General features: G+C 39.3%; 1 protein-coding gene across 1 annotated transcript in view; it reads left to right on the top strand.

Moving 5' to 3' along the window:
- SDR42E2 (short chain dehydrogenase/reductase family 42E, member 2) overlaps positions 1–19,913 on the top strand; it is a 31,659-nt gene extending 11,746 nt beyond the window's left edge. The window contains exons 4-11 of the mRNA XM_032802138.2: positions 1,547–1,665; positions 2,697–2,772; positions 5,584–5,666; positions 10,979–11,116; positions 12,334–12,399; positions 13,151–13,214; positions 16,269–16,342; positions 19,545–19,913. Of these exons, the coding sequence (XP_032658029.2) occupies positions 1,547–1,665; positions 2,697–2,772; positions 5,584–5,666; positions 10,979–11,116; positions 12,334–12,399; positions 13,151–13,214; positions 16,269–16,342; positions 19,545–19,796 (872 nt within the window). The 3' untranslated portion in view covers positions 19,797–19,913. The remainder of the gene's footprint in view (positions 1–1,546; positions 1,666–2,696; positions 2,773–5,583; positions 5,667–10,978; positions 11,117–12,333; positions 12,400–13,150; positions 13,215–16,268; positions 16,343–19,544) is intronic.
- Positions 19,914–20,163: the final 250 nt, after the last annotated feature.

The raw sequence follows: 20,163 nt of genomic DNA, 5'->3' as shown, positions 1-20,163 counted from the left end.
GGGATAGCTGAGGAACAGCTACCCACAGTGCACCGCTCCTGAAATCGATGGTAGCTTTGGACCATGGACGCAAACAATCGATTTCAGGATCCCACTGTGGACGCGCTAAACCGATTTTATTAGATCTGTTTTGTAATATCGGTTTAAGCTAATTCGAAATAATCGTGCAGTGTAGACGTACCCAGAGATGCCATTCCCCACCTCCTGCACCCTCTGCACAAAGCCACCAGCATGCCCTCACATCAAGATGACACTATTAATCTCTCTCCACTTTTTATCAGTAAAATGGATATAATAATACCTCTCTGCTTCATGTAGGTGTTATGAGATTTAAAACAATTATTTAATGTATGAAAAAGGCATTTATATTATCACATAGACAGTGCTCTGTGAGTGCCAGGATTACTTTTATTATCCCTTTACCCTATTAAGACTACAGATATCCACATCAGTTAAAGCTTCACTTTTATTTTACTTTGTACCTGGAAATTCCTCACCCAAACTCATGTTTGTTTTTCTTAAATTTTAGTCTTTTACCAACAATCTCAGGAAAATTATGATAAACAATTTTCAGATTCTTTCATTTCCGGATATTGCTTTTCAAATTGTATTGCATACATTGTGGCTCAGCTTCTGTACCTCTCTTCTTTATTCCCAAAATATAATGACATTTATGCTGCAAAAACATAATTGGTTTGTACCCATAGTCTGCCTGCCTGTGACCCCTTGTACAGCTTGTTCCTCTCCTCTCAGATTATTCTTCTCAAGAGATGAGTGGAGGTTAGTATTTGGGGGCACAATCAAGGGCATATCTGCTCAAACATGGCGATCATGCCCCTGGATCCCTGAACTCTCCTCCTCAACACCCTCTCCAGCTATGAAGGACTTACAGAATGTTGTGTCTCCAGAGGTTTGTAGGAAAGCCAGAAAAAAGGAGGAACAGTTCTACCCCTTGACTGCAACCTGGCAGTAGCTTTTCATTAGCATGTTTAGCCTAACACAAGAATTAGCATTCATTTATTTGGAAGGCATTAACTATTTTCATAGTTTTAAGAGCAGTTCTTCCTGCTTTCATCCTACTAGCTTGTGAATATATAGTAGGCTGCCATTAGAGAAGTTGTGCTGCTTCTATTGTAGTTAACTGGGGCCCAATCCCCTCTCCCAACAGAAGAGTTCTAGCCCTCTACAAAACCATAATATTCAATTACAGGATATTCAGTCAGAATGTGATGCCAAATTATAAAGAACTTGGGATCATTTGAAATGCATAGAGTTACAGTATATAAATGTAAGATATTATTAGAAATTCCCAAACAATCCTAAAATGGAAAGATTACTCTTATAATATATGTGACTGTTGTTTTAGAAAAGGCTTATTTCCTGCTTATTCCCTCTGAAGCACCTGGCATTGGCCAATATCGGAAGACAGGATACTGGGCTAGATGACCTTTGGTCTGACCCAGTATAGCCATTCTTATATTCTAGGTTATTTACATTCTTATTCCAATTTCTATTGAAATATAATATACTTTGCATATCACTGCAGTCTGCAAACAACAGAACATCCCCAGATTGATATATACTAGTACAGTGAACGTGGTATTTGGAGGGAATCCTATTGAAGATGGCGATGAGGAAACTGTGCCATATTTTCCACTAGAAAAGGTATTTTGCCTGTACTATTTGTTCCATGTTTTCTCTATTTTATTGCTTTGCTCTGTTATTTCTGAACAACATTGGATGCAAAAGGATAAGAAAAAAGAAAAATCTTCTGTTTTTTAAAATTGTGTATAGACACCATTTGAGAACCAATGTAATTATTTTAAGTAACTGTTAGTATGTACTTTACCATCAAGGCCCTGATTGTGGAAAGGAACCCATGAAGGTCCTTATGCTCATACAGAGTCCCACTGTAGTTAATACAGCTCAACAAGGATATAAAGGTCCCCTTGTATAGATTAGGGTCTATCTGAGTCTTTATATTCATTATTTTTATTTAAATACCTGTTATCTGTTTTCTCTCTGGTCAAATATCTATTTTCAAAATCAATGCTGAAATGGAAAAACTGCACTTTTTATTATGGTATCATTGTCTTTAATTCGAAAGCGAACATTGTCAGTTCATGTAAATTTTTATTTTTCCTATCTTCTCTTTCCATTAAAATACTTCTCTTGATATAATGCAGTGCCTAGCTACCACTATGATTCATACACTATTGATGGGCAGACAAAATAGTTTTTAATAATGTTGTTCTAAATAACTTGGGGGGGGGAGTAAACACTTAGTAAATTAAGCTCACACTACAAGAAAAACAAACACAAGAATTCTCATCTAATCATTAACCTGTACAAAAAAAACACACAAATATTTTGAGTGTTTTTTCTACTACTACAGAAACACATTCAAATTTTAAAATATGAAGCAATTAAAATCTGAATAATACTATTATAACAATATTTTACATTGTTATAAGATTTAAAATATTTCTTCAAATGGAGTACAGTCAACTGGATATCCAGATTCGTATAGGCAAACCTGTCTGCTTCACTTATAAAACAATAATTTAGGCATTTTACCCTAAATTAGTACCCCCACAACTTCTTAATTTTGAGAAGCTGTTACAGAGCTGATGACAAGAAACCAGTTTGACAGAAGTTTATTAAACAAAACCATAATATTTGCTCTTTTTTTTAAGCATATTGACCATTATTCCAAGACCAAATCAATTGCTGACCAAATGGTACTAGCAGCTAATGGAACTCCAGTAGCAGGTATTTTTCAATTAATATTAATTCACTTCAGCCATTAACAACATACTGGGATTTAGTACTTCTCCTGATGTCATATCTAACTGGCATGTATATATGTGTTTTCCTCGAGTTGACAAGATCATTGTGAATAGTTCACTGAAAATACACCTCTACCTTGATATAACGCTGTCCTTGGGAGCCAAAAAATCTGACTGTGTTATAGGTGAAACTGTGTTATATCAAACTTGCTTTGATTCACCGGAGTGCGCAGCCCCGCACCCCCAGAGCACTGCTTTACCGCGTTATAGCTGAATTCGTGTTATATCAGGTCATGTTATATCGGGATAGAGGTGTATCCACTCAATGTGCAGCAGCAGCCAAAAAAGCTAACAGAATGTTGGGAATCATTAAGAAACACATAGATAATAAGACAGAAAATATCATATTGCCTCTCTAGAAATCCATGATATGCCAACATCTTGAACTGAGTGAAGATGTGGTCACCCCATCTGAAAAAAGATATATTGGAATTGGAAAAAGTTTGCAAAAGGGCAACAATATGATTATGGAACAGCTTCCATATGAGGCGAGATTAATAAGATTGTGACTTTTCAGCTTGGAGAAGAGATGACTAAAGGGGGGATATGATAGAGGTTTATAAAATCATGACTGGTGTGGAGAAAGTTAATAAGGAAGTCTTATTTACTTCTTCTCATAACACAAGAACCAGGGGTCACCAAATGAAATTAATAGGTATCAGATTTAAAACGAACAAAAAGGAGTATTTCTTCATGCAACGCACAGTCCACTTGTGGAACTCATTGCCAGAGGATGTTGTGAAGACCAAGACTATAACAACATTCAAAAAAGAACTAGATAAATTCATGGAGGATAGCTCCATCAATGGCTATTAGCCAGGATGGGCAGGGATGATGTCCTTAGCCTCTGTTTGCCAGAGGCTGGGAATGAATGACAGGTCACTTGATGATTGCCTATTCTATTTGTTCCCTCTGGGGCATGTGGCATTGGCTGCTATTGGAAGACAGGATACTGTACTTTTGGTCTGACCAATATGGCCATTCTTATGTTTTATGTTCTTATACTCACAGATTTATAGAAAGATACCAGAAAGCACAATACCAGAAAATTAAAACATTTTCCCTAAAAATAATTTAAAAATGTTTACAACTTCTACAATATATATATAATACAACACTTACTTTTGAATACCAGCATTTCTTTAAAGGGATAGAAGAGTTAAAAAAATAAACCTTGCTTAAATGAATCATATTGAAAGTGTTGTATAACATAAGTAAATATGAATGCTGATTAAAACATTAGTTCTACGGTTATAAATTAAACTTTGCAGAAAGCATTTGATACTTTAGCCTGGAATTATTTATTAGGGCTTCCCAGAGTTTTCCATGTTGAGGGAGTCAGTTATACACTAGAACACTTGAGCTCGCCTATGAGATACTATAACTTATCAGTTCAATACAAATCAACGTAAAGTACAACTTGATACCATGTGACCAGGTGACACTGAGTTAAATTCAGCTGTGGACAATTTCCAGAAAGGACTTTTTTCATCTGATAATTGCAAAGCACTACAAGTGGCTAATATAATACCATTAATGTTAAAAGATATTACCTCACCCACTTCGTCTCTCTAAAACTTCTTCCGTGTCAGATGTATTATATAGCTATTTAGGAGATTAGGGCTACATCTACACTATGCACCTTACAACAATACAGCTGTGCCACTGCAGCCTTGCCATTGTAAGGTAAGTAGTGTGGCCGCTCTTTGTCGCTAGGAGAGAGCTCTCCAGGTGACGAAATAAAACCACCCCCAACAAGGGGAAGTTGCTTCATCGATGGGAGAGCCTCTCCCACTGACGAAGCACTGTCCACACTGGCACTTTTCATCATTAAAACTTTTGTCATTCAGGGGTGTGTTTTTTCCACACCTCTGAGCGACAAAAGTTTTAACAAAAGTGCAGTGTAAACATTACCTAAGATGGTTCAGTCACTTTTAAATACAGTTAAACATTTCAAACATGAAACTTGGATTTAATGCTATGTCAAGATTAGGTACTGAACTTCATCAAAGTCTTGTGATAGTGTATTAAGAATTTAACTATTCTGATATGATGAACTAGATCACCAAAGTACTGTAGGAAAATAGGGAGATGAACCAATCTTGCTCCCATAGAAGTCAATGATAGTTTTGCCATCAGCTTCAACAGAAGCAGGATTGAGCCAAATATTTGAAGCCTTCCATCTATAAATTAATGGTTCAAATCCAGCTCATATCTCTAGTGACTGAAAGCCAATGCTTCCTGATCTTGGTCTGTGGGCTATGTAAGATTAGTTTGGTGAGCTTATTCCAATTTTTATTTGATACTAGTTCACATCACAAAAAATATTGTCACAATTGTCATTCTTGTTGGCTATCTTAATGCAGAGATCAAAGACTGTATGGACAAGGGATTGAACTGCTAGAAGGGATCCCTCCAAATCAGAGTTTGAAGCACATTGACAAAGCAGTTTGATGAATTTTTATATTGCTACTGTCCATGTTGTGGATATTTTGTGGATAAAGAAATAAACTTTGGGGGGCTATCAAGCCAGCACCTTTTACAAGTACTAAGTTAATTTCCTTTTTTAAAGGAAGATGAAAATCATTTACTTCAAAGTAAATTCTTCACATGGAGTGGCTACAGCTTTGGGCCCTCATTTTATATACATTTGGATATTCATAGCCTACAAAAAGTACCTGTAATGTAGTAATATGAAAGTCATTTGAGAATCACATTTTATCATATATCCTAGGAGGTGATAAGCTCCGTACATGTGTTCTTCGCCCACCAGGCATCTATGGACCAGGAGAGCAAAGACATCTGCCACGAGTAGCAGTATTTATTTTATTTTATTTTTTTCATATACTTTTCATTAATATACAATAGCATTTGTTATAATTAATGTAATTCATTAATTGGTTAGTTGTCTGGAAACAGGTACAATCTGCTCTTGGGTTTTTAAGACATTACAATTAATAAAATAGCACATACTTTAAAGAGAAAATATATCTTTAAAGAATATATGGTAGGTACAAAAATAGTCAATAAAGTCATTCCTCATCACAAGAAAATGTAAACTCAGCATTTGTGCATTGATTTGAAATACCAGTAGTTTAGAGCTTTTACTGTAATAGATTCAGATCCAGATATATTTCAGACTTCGCTGTGCAACTTATAAGTTTTAAAATATTAATAAAAGATGATACAGCAAAATATCTTATTTCCAGCATCAATCATTAACGATTTTCATTATCCAGTGAAGCAGGCTAAGGAGTTTGAAATACTTTCTAATTCAGTACGTTACTAAAGGGCAAGCAGAGGTGCCCATGTTTACTTTTTTTTTCTTGCTTTATTTTAGGTGGTTGGCTTACTGTAGTGTTAAGAAGACAGAGTGTGCATGATTACAAGTCATTTGTTTTGAGGGCAGATTACTCTTTAAAGTTATGTAGGGCACTGAATAAATAACACCCGTATTTTTCATAGGAGCAGGGGAAGGTTGTGCTAAAATGTAGGGTTCAGGTGTGATGCATGATTGATAGATTTAGAAACTGGGGTGAGAAAGTTATTCCTGTACAGCTGGTGTCATGCTAACTAAGGAACTTGACTTCAGAGATGGAGAGATACAACAAATCATTCCAAAAAGATGTACAAGATATCCATAAAGTAATTTTTCTGTAAAATATATGGCATATAAAATACACATGCTGGTGTGTTGTGGTAAAATAATTTTATCGATACTTATGTGAGGTGATCTACATAAATCACTTGTGGATTGATCACTCATGAGTAACATAACCATCCCAAAATTATGTAATAAAACCTTCTTGTGACACCATCCTATTATATATTATTTGTATATGCCACATATTTCACATAAATGATGAGATGGGATAGTGTATGTAATTCATTTAATTACAACATTTTCTAATTAAATTTTATATAATTATATATATATATAAACTTACTATGGCTTCTTCATTTTGTTCTTCCTTTTTTCCCATTTTTCTCTGTAGTGTGTCTTGGTGTATATTTTTTTTCTTTTATGTCTTTTTCAATCTCTGTTTTCCTTCATTCTGTTCAGTAATTTTTTAAATTTCAGTTTATTTTATCTACAGCTTTTCCTGCAGCTCTCCTTTGTCTTCAAGACTCTTTTCTGATTCTTTCATATCAACTTCTTATTTTTCAACATTTTTGCTTTCAGCTGACTCCTCTTTTTCCCTCTTTCCCCCAAGTTCACTTGTCCCTTCCCTTTCCCACCTTTCCCTTTTCTCATTTTTCTTTCCTGTATTCTCCAATCCTTCCTTCTGCCTAAAAACCCTTCACTCTCTCCTCGGTGATCTCAAACTTCCTCATTTTACCCCTAGCTACCTCCAAAACCCCTCATTCTCTCTCCGTTTGCCCCCTAATTCTCTCCTTCCTCATGTTCTCCAACCAACCCACCCTCTCTGTAGGTCTTCAAAGTACCCCAAATCACTCTTTCTCTTTCAATCTTCTCCTGTCTTTCATTTCTGGAAATTCTCTTCTCACAATCCTCAATCCTCTTCACTGATCTGCAAACCTCCTCACTGCTTCCCACATCTCCTCACACTCTCCCCTCATTTATCCTTAACATGCCTTACACTCCTTTTCCTGCCACTGCCCCAAAACACTTTCCCAACTCCTACTCATTCCTGCAAAACCTCCTCCTCACTGCCCCCAAGCCGTCATCTGCTGCTCCGAAGACCTCACTCTTTCCCCTCAATCCACTGTCTATTTAATACATATATTAGTACTTATTTGGCCCCAGAGTATCTGAGTGCCTCCTAAATACTCACAGATTTATGGCCACAAAACCCTATGAGGTAAAGAAGTATTTGTTCGCATTTTGCATATGGGAAATTAAGGCACAGAGAGATATAAGTTTACTTGCCCTAGGACACGAAGGGAATAAGCCACAGATCTCCTTAGTCCCACTCCAGTGCATTAGCCACAAGCAGGGCCGCCCAGAGGATTCAGGAGGCCTGGGGTCTTTGGCAGCGGGGGGCTGAAGACCCGGCACTTCGGTGGCGGATCCCGGAGCGGAAGGACCTCCCGCCACGGGTCTTTGAGGCACTTCGGCAGTGGGTCCCAGAGCGGAAAGACCCCCTGCCACCAAATTGCCACCGAAGACCAGCACTTCGGCGGTGGGTCCCAGGGCGGAAGGACCCCCCCATTGCGGCTTTCGTGGCACTTTGGCAGTGAGTCCTGGAACGGAAGGACCCCCTGCCACCAAATTGCCGCCGAAGACCCAGATCGGAAGAAGCTCCGGAGGCCCAGGCCCCGTGAGAGTTTTCTGGGGCACCTGGAGTGAGTGAAGGACCCTGCTCCGGGGGCCCCGAAAAACTCTCGTGGAGGCCCCTGTGGGTCCCGGGTTTGGGGCAAATTGCCCCACTTGTTCCCCCCTCTGGGCGGCCCTGGCCACAAGCGCGTCCTTCTTCCCTTTCACTATTTCCCAAATCACCTCACTTCCCTTCCATTTGCACTCAAAAATATTTAGTCCTCCTTTCCTTCATTGCTGCAAAATTCCCTCATTTGCAAATATACCAAACTTCCTCAGATATTCCTTCCCTTCACTCTGTTGCATATCCTCTATTCCCCTCACTATTCCTAAATCCTCTATCTTCTCTCACAATCCCCCAAGCCCCACTTACGTCTACTTCTCATTGTTATCAAACTGCTCACTCTCCCAGACATCCTCACTCTTCCTTCCTAAAACTCTTCACTGCCCTCTAAACCCTCTCACTCTCCTCTCCACTCCCCACTGCTCCCAAGCTCCACCTCGGTCTCCCTTCATTGACCCTCAAACCTCCTTTCCCCATCCCCTTGCTGAATCCCAGATCTCCTTACTTTCCCCCTTTCATTGACCTACAAGCTCCCTCACTCCCCCACTCCTTCTCCCAGTTAAAGCTCTCAGGTTTTAAGTGCCCTCCCCCTGTGACAGCTGTAACTCTGCCATTCCCAACTCAAAACTGCTACCTCTAACAGGGCCTGTGATATCTCCATGACAACCAGAAGCCAGAGGGAGCCACATAGTGTATAGCAGAGCGGCAGGGGGCCAAGGGTCATAGGGCGCAATGGAAGGCTGCTAGCAGTTCCAGGACTTAAAAGGATCCTGGGGACGGGTATAAAGGAACTGTCAAGGGCATGTGGGCATGGGGAGTGTCACTGAATGCCTCCTCAAATATCAGGCCTGTCACTAGCTGTTTTCCATTTGTAGTTTAAGTGATTTCAGTTGTACTGTCCAGGAGAATACTTACAGATATGCATGAAGCCAATTTAAAAAACAACAACAGAACTTTAGCAAAAGAAACTTCTTTTCTAGTATTTCACTTAGGAGAGTAAAGCAGGTGGCAAATCTGCTGCTCCTTTTGGATGTATGTGGAATAAAACCATATGTAATTTATATAAGAATGCTAGGGAAAGTAGCATATGTTTAAATAATGCACTGATGTGAGACAGTTTATGAATTCATGTAACAGCAACTATCCAAGTGGCCCCTTTCCTCCATATAGCTCACACACACTTGAAACCTATAGAAAATAATAGAAGACATATATGCAGTATGAAATATATATGGCCTTTCCACACATTAATGTGGCACAAGGCCATAAGAAGACAAGACAGCAGAGAACACTTTAAACAACACTTTAGCCTATATAATTCTCAGTAAATTCTCAGTAAATTCAATTGAATGATTTAGCATTTACAATATAAATAATTCACAATAATTAAAGATAGCAGCAGGTTTGTGTAAAAGAAGATCCATTTGGATCTAAAAAAAAGGACATCCCTCAGAACAAGAGACAATACTTGCATCATAATGTGTTCTTGCAACACAATGAGTTAGGATTATGTGCCTATAACACTGTGCTAAAATACACTCATAAATGTCCCAATATCAATAACTTTAACTGGAGAATCAAAGAGCAATAATTGGCCCTAAATTGGTGATGTTCCTTAACAAAAGGCAAATAATAGAAACACAGTAGAGCAAGAAGAAGTATCTTCTAGAAATGAGCATTTCATAAGCATAAATACAAGAAATAATTATTCTGCTCTTCTCAACTCTGATAAGGCCTCAGCTGGAGTACTGTTTCCGGTTCCAGATGCCACATTTAAGGAAAGATGTGGACAAATTGGAGAAAGTCCAGAGGAGAGCAACAAAAATGACTGAAGGTCTAGAAAACCTGACCTATGAGAAAAGATTGAAAAACCTGTGTTTGTTTAGTCTGGAGAAGAGAAGGCTGAGGGGGACATAATAACAGTTTTCAAGTACATAATAGGTTATTACAAGGATGAGGGAGAAAAATTGTTCTCATTAACCTGAGAATAGGATAAGAAGCAGTGGGTTTAAACTGCAGCAAGAGAGATTTAGGCTGGACTTTAGGGAAAACTTCCTAACTGTCAAGGCAGTTAAGCACTGGAATAAATTGCCTCGGGAGGTTGTGGAATCTGCATCATTGGGGATGTTTAAGAGCAGATTGGACAAACACCTGTCAGGAATGGTCTAGATAATACTTAGTCCTGCCTTGAGTACAGGGAACTGGACTCAATGACCTTTTGAAGTCCCTTACAGTCTTAAATGTCTATGATTCTATAATTTTCCATTTTCATTCAGACTACTAATCCTAGTCCAGTAACTTTCCTAGAGGCTATTAATGCTTCTGAAGAAAGTTACCCCTCTTTCTCACAATAATACGCCTAGCAAATTGTCTAACATTGTAGGTGAGGTTGAGGATGTTCTCTCCTGACTGTTTCAAGTGATTGGCTTACTTTCTGGAGCATGATATTTCATTACTTTTAGCTTTGTTTATTAACATGTTATTAAATTATCCAGATCTATTTTTAAAATCTGGCCACAGTATTTTATTCAATTTCTGTTCTAATAAATGACAAAAAGACAATCTAGACTAGAAGTCTCAAGCACAGTATTCGAGTCATACATTCCCTTAGTAAATAGCAACCTTTTTCATTTTTGATTAAGCATCCAATCCTGGAGGCATAGAAGTTGGTGGTAAAGTTCCCATTGACTTCAGTGACAGAAGGACTGGGCTTTGTTTGATGTACTCCTTTTATGTGCAAAATTAAGCCACAGCCTGCAGGGATTTCCTGTTTGTATGTTTTTGCAGGTTAATATTCAGAAGGGGCTGTTTCGCTTCAGGTTTGGGGACCCTTCTGCCACAATGAACTGGGTTCATGTACAGAATCTTGTACAAGCTCATATCCTGGCTGCTGTGGCTCTTACCTCTGAGAGGAACTATATAGCTGTAAGTAAAAAGAAAAGAAAAAAAACTGCAACACCCTATCTAGTTTGTTACAAATTTAAAATGAAAATAGCTATAATCAGAACAGAATGATGGTACCAGCTCTTAACGCTCATATCATGGTCCACCTGTGCATGGCCTTTTCCCTGCTCTATTGCCATAAAGTACCAGCTACCTTGGTGGCACTGGAGAACACTGAGTGCACTATATAGTGAAGACTCAGTCCACCAGTAGGAAAATACTCTCCCCAAATTATCTTTATTATTATTTCTCCAACAGGAGCAAAGGAGTAATAAACAATTAGAGAATGGAGTTGGGGTTGTTTTACCCCAATCCTTACTATACACAGGGGCCATTATAGGAGTGGGATTGAGGGTGAGTAAAGTGGTTTGAGATAGTCCCTTCCTCCCCAAGTAGCTGCGAATGGCTGTTCTGAAACTAGCACTCCCAGCTAATACCACAATCCGTGCAGATCAGTTTGCAGAATCAGGATGTATATATTTAATTATGGAAAGGAAGTCTTAGACAACCTTAACTACCGGGTATATGTGTTGCTACCAGTTCTTACCTAGATATTTGCACATGCAGACTACCAGCTCTGCACACTCAATACAAGTGCATCTGTTTAAAAAAAGATCGTTGCATGTCTTTTCTTCCTTGTTAGCACAAATTTTTATCCTGTTTAAAATAATTAATTAAAAAAGAAAAGTACATTGGTAAGATTATCAAAGCATATACTTGTGTTATGGGTTTTATATGTGAAGCTATTAACAAGAAAAAGGTAATAGGTAAAACTTTACTTCACTTGCCCTTCAATGGAGTCTCACCAGCCTAATTAAGAACAGAATATAACCCTACTATTTTCTGTGTGTTCCAAGAAAGTACAATTAAAGTGTCAATTTAGAATCAATTTCACCATGATTGGGAATCACAGTAAAGTAGCATTTTACCAGCAATAGACTTGTAATAAGCAATTTTACAGTGAAGCGGGTTATTAACCAAAATAAAACAATCAGTGTTGTGGCAATCAGTTTGTACCGTTTACAGAATAGTTGTTACTTGGAACAGAATTTGGGTAACCTGTTGATCTATATATACTTTTATTTATGCTGCTATATTATTTATAAAATCAGTACAGATATTTAAAGAGAGAATGAAAAAATGTCACTCCACACACAGTATCATGTTACTAAGCTGTGTTTTCTCTGTTTCTTTAACAGAGTGGTCAGGCATACTACATAAATGATGGCAAGAATGTCAACCTTTTTGAATGGATAACTCCACTAGTATGTACAATACATATATTTGTTTCAAATACAATACAATGAATGTAGAAAAACTGTAGGCCCACGGTTTGAAAACTGTATGTGCAAATATGGATACATAAATCAGGGAATTGCATGCATATATTCCTTTGTATGTATACAAGTTCAACTTTTGTGTACACATTGGGGGTTTTGCATGCTCATCTCAGGTTCAAGAGCACCTTTCCAAATGTTAGCCTTAATAACTAATTGAAGTCGGGACAATGTGTACTGGAATAAGCGAAAGCTACCTTCTTGGTATATCTATTTTATCAGATTAGTGCCTGATCCTTCCATCCTACTGACAGTAGTAGAAGTTTTTGGTTCACAAAGAATGTAGGCTCAGGCTGTTATTCTGTAATACAAATACTTTTCCCATAAATCACTTTACTGTTAATGATTTGCTAAAAACCATAACATTTTAACACTGTAAAATGAGAGATCAGTGCATCATGACTGTGGGATTAGGATCAAAGAATATAAAATGCATTTTTCTCACACACACTGCTATTTCAGATAAATGTAATTTCCTACATTTCTCATGTAATTATGTTTGGAATCTTTTTGAGAAGAAAAATGGTAAAATAATAACAAGAACAACAATGAACTGATTTGAAAAAGAACATCCAGGTTTATATTTTATCTATAAATATTTCCATATATACTTTCTGCACTGATACCCATACATTTATTAGTTTCTCTTTTGCTATTCACTATTTTTAATCCCTTTCAGTTTGAAAAATTAGGTTCCAGTCCACCATGGATACGTATTCCTACTTGCTTTGTTTATGTAGCAGGTAAAATATTTTTATTTATCTTTCTGTCTATCCTGCTCCCTATCCATAGTATCTGAATGCCATGCATTGGTTAATTTTGCTTTTTTACTTTTTCTCTGAGTTTTTATTTCCATGACACTTTTGTAAAATGCAAGATTGAACAGTTTTAAATTGTGCAATTCCAAAAGTAATTGTTCACTAGCTTCGTGATAATTTGGTTTATATGACACATGCTGGTGAAATTCACCCATATGAAGAGAGCCAACACAAGATTTTTCCATCATTTAACTCTCACCTAAAATCTCAATAGGGCTTAAATGGGAATTAAGGGTTCAATGAGCCTTGTGCAGGCTCCCTGAATAGAGGTGAAGTTCACAATATGAATGCAAAAAATTACAAGTAAAACACTTTGGCCTCATTGTATACTCTGAAATTGATGTTTTTAGGGCTGTCGATTAATCACAGTCAACTCACAGGATTAACTCAAAAAAATTAATCATGATTAAAAAAATTCATCACAGTTTTAATCACACTGTTAAACAACAGAATAGCAATTTACGTTTATTAAATATTTTGGATGTTATTCTACATTTTCAAATATATTGATTTAAAATACAACAGAAAAATACAAAGTGTACAGCACTCACTTTATATTATTTTTATTACAAATATTTGCTCTGTAAAAATAATAAAATAAATTGTATTTTTCAATTCACCTCATGCAAATACGATAGTGCAATCTCTTTATCATGAAAGCACAACTTACAAAGGCAGATTTTTTTTGTTACATAACTGCACTCAAAAACAAAACAATGTAAAACTTTACAGCCTACAAGTCCACTCAGTCCTACTTCTTGTACAGCCAATCACTACAAGAAACAAGTTTGTTTACATTTACAGGAGATAATGGTACCCGCTTCTTATTTACAATGTCACCTGAAAGTGAGAACAGATGTTCATATGGCACTTTTGTAGCTGGCATTGCAAAGTATTTACATGCCAGATATGCTAAACATTTGTATGCCCCTTTATGCTTTGGCCACCATTCCGGAGGACATGCTTCCATGCTGGTGATGCGTGTTTACAAAAATAATGTGTTAATTAAATTTGTGACTGAAATCCTTTGGAGAGAATTATATGTCTCTTGTTCTATATTTTACCTGCATTCTGCCATATATTTCATGTTATAGCAATCTCAGATTATGACCCAGCATGTTGTTTGTTTTAAGACCACTTTCACTCCAGATCTGACAAAACACAAAGCAGGTACCAGTGTGAGATTTCTAAAGATAGCTACAGCACTCAACCCAAGATTTAAGAATCTGAACTACCTTCCAAAATCTGGGAGGAACAGGATGTGGAGCATGCTTTCAGAAGTCTTAAAAGAGCAGCACTCTGATGCAGAAACTACAGAACCCAAACCACCAAAAAAGAAAATCAAGCTTGTGCTGATGACATCTGACTCAGATGATGAAAATGAACATGCGTTGGTCTGCACTGCTTTGGATCATTATTGAGCAGAACGCATCATCAGCATGGACGCATGTCCTCTGGAATGGTGGTTGAAGCATGAAGGGACATATGAATCTTTAGCACACCTGGCACCAGGGCCAGCTCTGACTTTTTTGCTGCCCCAAGCAAAAAAAAACAAACAACCCTGGGTGCAGGGCAGCCAGACCCGGAGGCAAAGCCAAAAAAACCCCAAAATCCTGGGTGCAGGGCAGCTAGACCCCGAGGCAAAGCAAAAAAAATAAAAATAAACCCCAGGGCACAGAGCAGCTGGACCCGGAGACGAAGCAAAAAAAACCCCAAAAACCGCGGGTGCAGGGCAGCTGGACACAGAGGCAAAGCAAATAAATAAATAAACCCCAGGGCGCAGGGTGGCCGGACCCAGAGGCAAAGCAAAAAAAAACAGAAAAAAAACACTGGGCGCAGGGTGGCTGGACCCAGAGACAAAGCAAAAAAAAAAATAATAAACCCCAGGGTGCAGGGCAGCCGGACCTGGAGGCAAAGCAAAACAAAATAGAACAGCCATGCCGCCCTAGGATTGGCCGGAATGTCGCCCCTTAGAATCTGCCGCCCCAAGCATGAGCTTGCTTGGCTGGTGCCTGGAGCCGGCCCTGCCTGGCACATAAATATCTTGTGACACCAGCTACAACAGTGCCATGCAAATGCCTGTTCTCACTTTCAGGTCACACTGTAAATAAGAAGCAAGCAGCATTATCTCCTGCAAATGTAAACAAACTTGTTTGTTGGAGCGATTGGCTAAACAAGAAATAGGACTGAGTAGACTTGTAGGCTCTAAAGTTTTACATTGTTTTATTTTTGAATTAAGTTATTTTTTGTATATAACTCTACATTTTTAAGTTCAACTTTCATGATAAAGAGATTGCACTACAGTACTTGTATTAAGTGAATTGAAAAATACTATTTCTTTTATTTTTACAGTGCAAATATTTATAATAAAAATAAATATAAAGTGAGAACTGTACACTTTTGTATTCTGTGTTGTAATTTAAATTAACATATTTGAAAATGTGGAAAACATCCCAAAATTTTTATATAAATGGTATTCTACTATTAACAGCATGATTAATTGCAATTCATTTTTAATCATGCAATTAATCAAGATTAATTTTTTTAATTGCTTGGCAACCCTAGATGTTTTCCTTGCGATGCTGAATTCTGCATCTTGTGCATCCCAAACTCCCTCTGACATCTATGAGAATCTTGGGTGTGAAACAAATGCAGAATCCAACTTACAATGGCTTTTTATCACTATGTTTCCTAAAGTCTTGTAGTTATTTAATCAATCTTCCAGGCCTACATCCAATCATGCAAACCCTTTATTCATATAAGTAATCCCAAGTAGGTCCCCACTTTATGGTACAAAAATAGCACCAATCCAACCCATCTTACTGGAGCAAGTAGTGCTATGGACTTCAATTACTTTGTGCACAGTTCTTTAACAATTTAAATTTTCTTTAACATTACCTACATGAACTGTTATACTAAAATTAAAATATCTTAGTGGTTTACCATTGTTATCTCAAGTAGTAACTTTCTATTTCACAGCCACAGCAATGGAATATCTGCACTTGGCATTGAAACCAGTTATTGAATTTTCACCTTTGCTGACCAGAAATGAGGTAAAATATGTATCTTTATAAAATATCTAATTAAAATGTGCAGGAAGTATGTTATATTAATACTGGGGGCACAATGTTGCAGGAAGCTCACAAAGAATTCACACAAGTCAAAGAATAAAACTCCCCATCTGTGCTCTGTCTTTACCTGCAGTTTTCATGGCAAAAATAAATGCCAGCCACAATTTGGGCCATATGGTATATTTGTTATTAGAAATATGTTGCCTAAATAATTTCTGTCCATTTAAACACACTTGTATTATTTATGTTGTTATTTAATAATTCTCAAGAAAATGCAATGATTGTTATTTTTAGAAAACACAAGCAAATAAGAAACAATGATTTTAGTCTGTACCAGTAATTAAACATTGCTAAACAATTTGAGACAAAAAAGAAACAAATCTCAACAATCTCTTGGTAAAATGACAAGTAATTATTTCATTTAGTGTGAGTAGCTACAAATTGCTATAGGGAAGATCATATCATCTTCACTATTTCTGCAAGAGGAAGATCTTCTGATCTGACTTAGGGAGATGTGTGGTGCCAAGAACCACCTCCCCCCCATGCCATCGTCTTCCAATCCATCTTCTTAGTGGATTAAGTACAAGGTTGGGACTGCATGGTTTGGACCTGGAGCCCGGACCAAGAATGGTAGGGAGGAGGCACTTGCCATAGAAATCTTCCCTTCTAAGGCAACAGATCACCACTAGGGCATCCCAAGCCTACCATAATGCTGCTTACATTTGCAGTTTCTCAGCACCTGCCCCCTCTCCACTTCTTCAAAAGATAGGAGTGACACAGTCACAGGGAAGGATGGTTCAGTGGTCAGAGCACTTGCTGGGGCTTGGGAGATACATATTCATTTCCATGCTCTGCCACAGACTTCCTCTGTGACTTTGGGCAAGCCAATTTAGGGTACATTTTGAAGGTATTTAGGCACCTAAAGATGCAGATAGGCATCTATTGGGATTTTCAAAAGCATCCAGGTGCCAAGGCACTTCTGAAAATCCCACTAGGTGACTATCTGCATCTTTAGATGCTTAAATACCTTTTAAAATCTGGTTATTAGTCTTTCCTCAGTTCCCTATATTCCCCTCAGGGGTAGTGAAGATAAATATTCTAAAGATTGTGGGCACTCAGATATTATGGTAATGTGGGGCCATGGAAGTACGATAGATGGATGGATGTAGGGTACCTGACCAATAGCATAGCGAGATGCTGCTGGAGAGGGGCTGAGCATCATGTGTAGATGTCCCAAAGGCTGGAAGATAGAAGCTTCTGCCTTCTCTATACACTCCCAAGACCAGGGGCGGCTCTAGGCACTAGCAAAGCAAGCACCTGCTTGGAGCAGCCCATTTACAGGGGCAGCAGGGATACAGCATGGGAGCGGAGAACCAACAGGGGGCTCTGGGAGCCGTAGTTCCTCGGTTAGCTCCCAGCCTATAGAGCCAGCCCTGGAGCAGGGAAAGAACTACATTTCCCAGCAATCCCTTGGCCACCACCAACTGGAAAGGAAGCAGGGGGACCTCATGCAGCAGCATGCTGTGAGTGGAGAGTTGCACTGTGGATGGTAGGGATACCATATTTTAACATTTAAAAAAATGGATACTCCATGGGGAGGGAGAGTAGCCACACCCTGCCACCATCCACTCCCTCTGACTGCCCCCCACAGAAACCCCAACCCATCCACACGCTCACCCCGCTCCCTGTCCCCTTATCACCCCCTCCTGGGACCCCTGCTCCGAACTGCTCTCCAAGAGCCCACCCCCTATCTAAGCACTGCTGCTCCTTGTCCCCTGATTGCCCCTTCCCAGGACCCCTGCCCCTAACTGCCCCTTGCGACCGCACCCCCTATCTAAGCCTACCTTCTCCTTGTCCCCAACTGCCCCCTCCTGAGACCTCCCCAACTTCTCCCCTAGGACCCCAGCCCCTACCTGTCCCCTGACAAACCCCTGGGACTCCCATGCCTATCCAACCACTGCCTGTCCCCTGACTGCCCCCTGAACCCCTGACCCATCTAACCCCCCCTTCTCCCTGCCCCTGACTGCCCGCCAAACCTCCACCCCATCCAACCCCCCCTGCTCTCTGTCCCTTGACTGCACCCCCAGAATCCCGTACCCCTTCTCCAACCCCCCAGCCCCCTTACCATGCCACTCAGACCAGCATGTCTGGCTCCACGCAGCACCAGACACGCTGCCGAATACATGCTGCCGTGCTCCCCTACGGAGCCCACAGCCCCCCACAAACACACCCAGCACCTGCCTTCCAGATTTTAACACCTCAAAATTCAAGAGTGCTCAAGATCAGTTTGGGCAGTTGTTACTTCATTTCTCCCAAATCAAATATACTGATCCACTGTAACTTGCTGTAGAAAAAGTAGGATAAAATTGAGCAAGAAATGCTTCCCAGTGGTTATTAGACTGGAATTGCTATTTTCAAAGGCCATTGCCTTTTTTGTTGTTTTTTGTTAAAGGAAGACAGTGATAATTGCATTGGCAAATTCCCCATAGAAAGAAAGAGTGAACAAAGAATATAAAGACACCTCAAATTTTCCTTATTTATGGAGGACAGTCTTATAATATGCATCCAGATATCCTTCAATCACACAAGCGTAAAATTGTTCCACTTACTGCATCTCTGTAACCATATGGGACCAATCCGTCTGTTTGAGCACATCCAAAATTCCTGCTGAATGACCCGCCCTGGGGCGAGTTACCAGTGACCCAGGGCTGCGGCAGAGGATGGTGCAGGGGAGGGGGGGAGCCCAGGTAGGAGAGCAGAGTGGGGTGGGCACTGGTGGGGGGAAAGGGGAGCTCGGGCTAGGGGGTGGGGGAGGCACTCGGGCAGGGGAAAGGGAAGCCAGACGGCTGGGGGAGCAGGGGGGCAGGGGGAGAGCCCAGGGCAGGGGCAGCAGGGCGGGTGCGGGGGGAGCCCAGGGCTGGGACGGAGGGGAGCCAAAAATTTTTTTTCTTGGGGCAGCAAAAAACCTAGACCCGGCCCTGCCTAAGACCCTCCATTTGTGAGGACAATTTGAAGGAGAATGTGAGGTATGTCCATAGGAGTGTACAGATTGACCCAAAGTTATTTTTAATTTGAGAATTTGCTTCTCTTTCATATTCTGTTGTGCTACCATTCACATAACAGAGTTTTGTTCAAGGTTTGGAATGTGTGCAGCTTTTTGACTGTTGGTTCTTTTGCCTCGTAGGTGCGGAACATTGCCGTGACTCACACATTCCGAATAGACAAGGCACGCAGCCAGCTAGGTTATTATCCAAAGAAGTTCACATTTGCCGATTCTGTGGACCATTTTATTAAAACAAGACCAGAAAACCAGAATCATCACATCTTCCTTAAAGTCATACTTTCCTTAATTGGCAGTTTTCTAAGTTTGATATTTCTTTCTTTTACATTAGCAGATCTTCCAATTATGCATTTTTTCAAAGAAAACCAACATTAACTTATGTTTCATGAGCGTTAATAAACTGGCATGTAATCAGTCACAGTATAGTCCTCGGCTCACATGGGCTGCATTACTCTGTACCAGATATTAGCTCCGATGTAATAGGCAGTTATTTTTAGGCTTAAACTAAAAAAAGACAGCACATCAGTAAACCTTCTTAAAAGGTTAAAATAAAGTATAGTAAGGCAGAAGCCCAAAGATGATCACCAATGACAAATGCAGGCGTCAAAGCTGTTGGATCTATTTGTTTCACACCAAAAGTGCTTCTTTCCAAACTGCTTGTTGAAGTGGATGACAAACTGGAAGAGAAGGAACTACAGTAAATCTGCAATACTACATCAACAAAGACAAGCACAGCTAGAAT

This window comes from Chelonoidis abingdonii, chromosome 9, assembly GCF_003597395.2.
Source record: "Chelonoidis abingdonii isolate Lonesome George chromosome 9, CheloAbing_2.0, whole genome shotgun sequence".
Taxonomy (NCBI): domain Eukaryota; kingdom Metazoa; phylum Chordata; order Testudines; family Testudinidae; genus Chelonoidis; species Chelonoidis abingdonii.
Note: the sequence above shows the minus strand (reverse complement) of the source record. Positions and strands in the feature narration are given on the sequence as shown.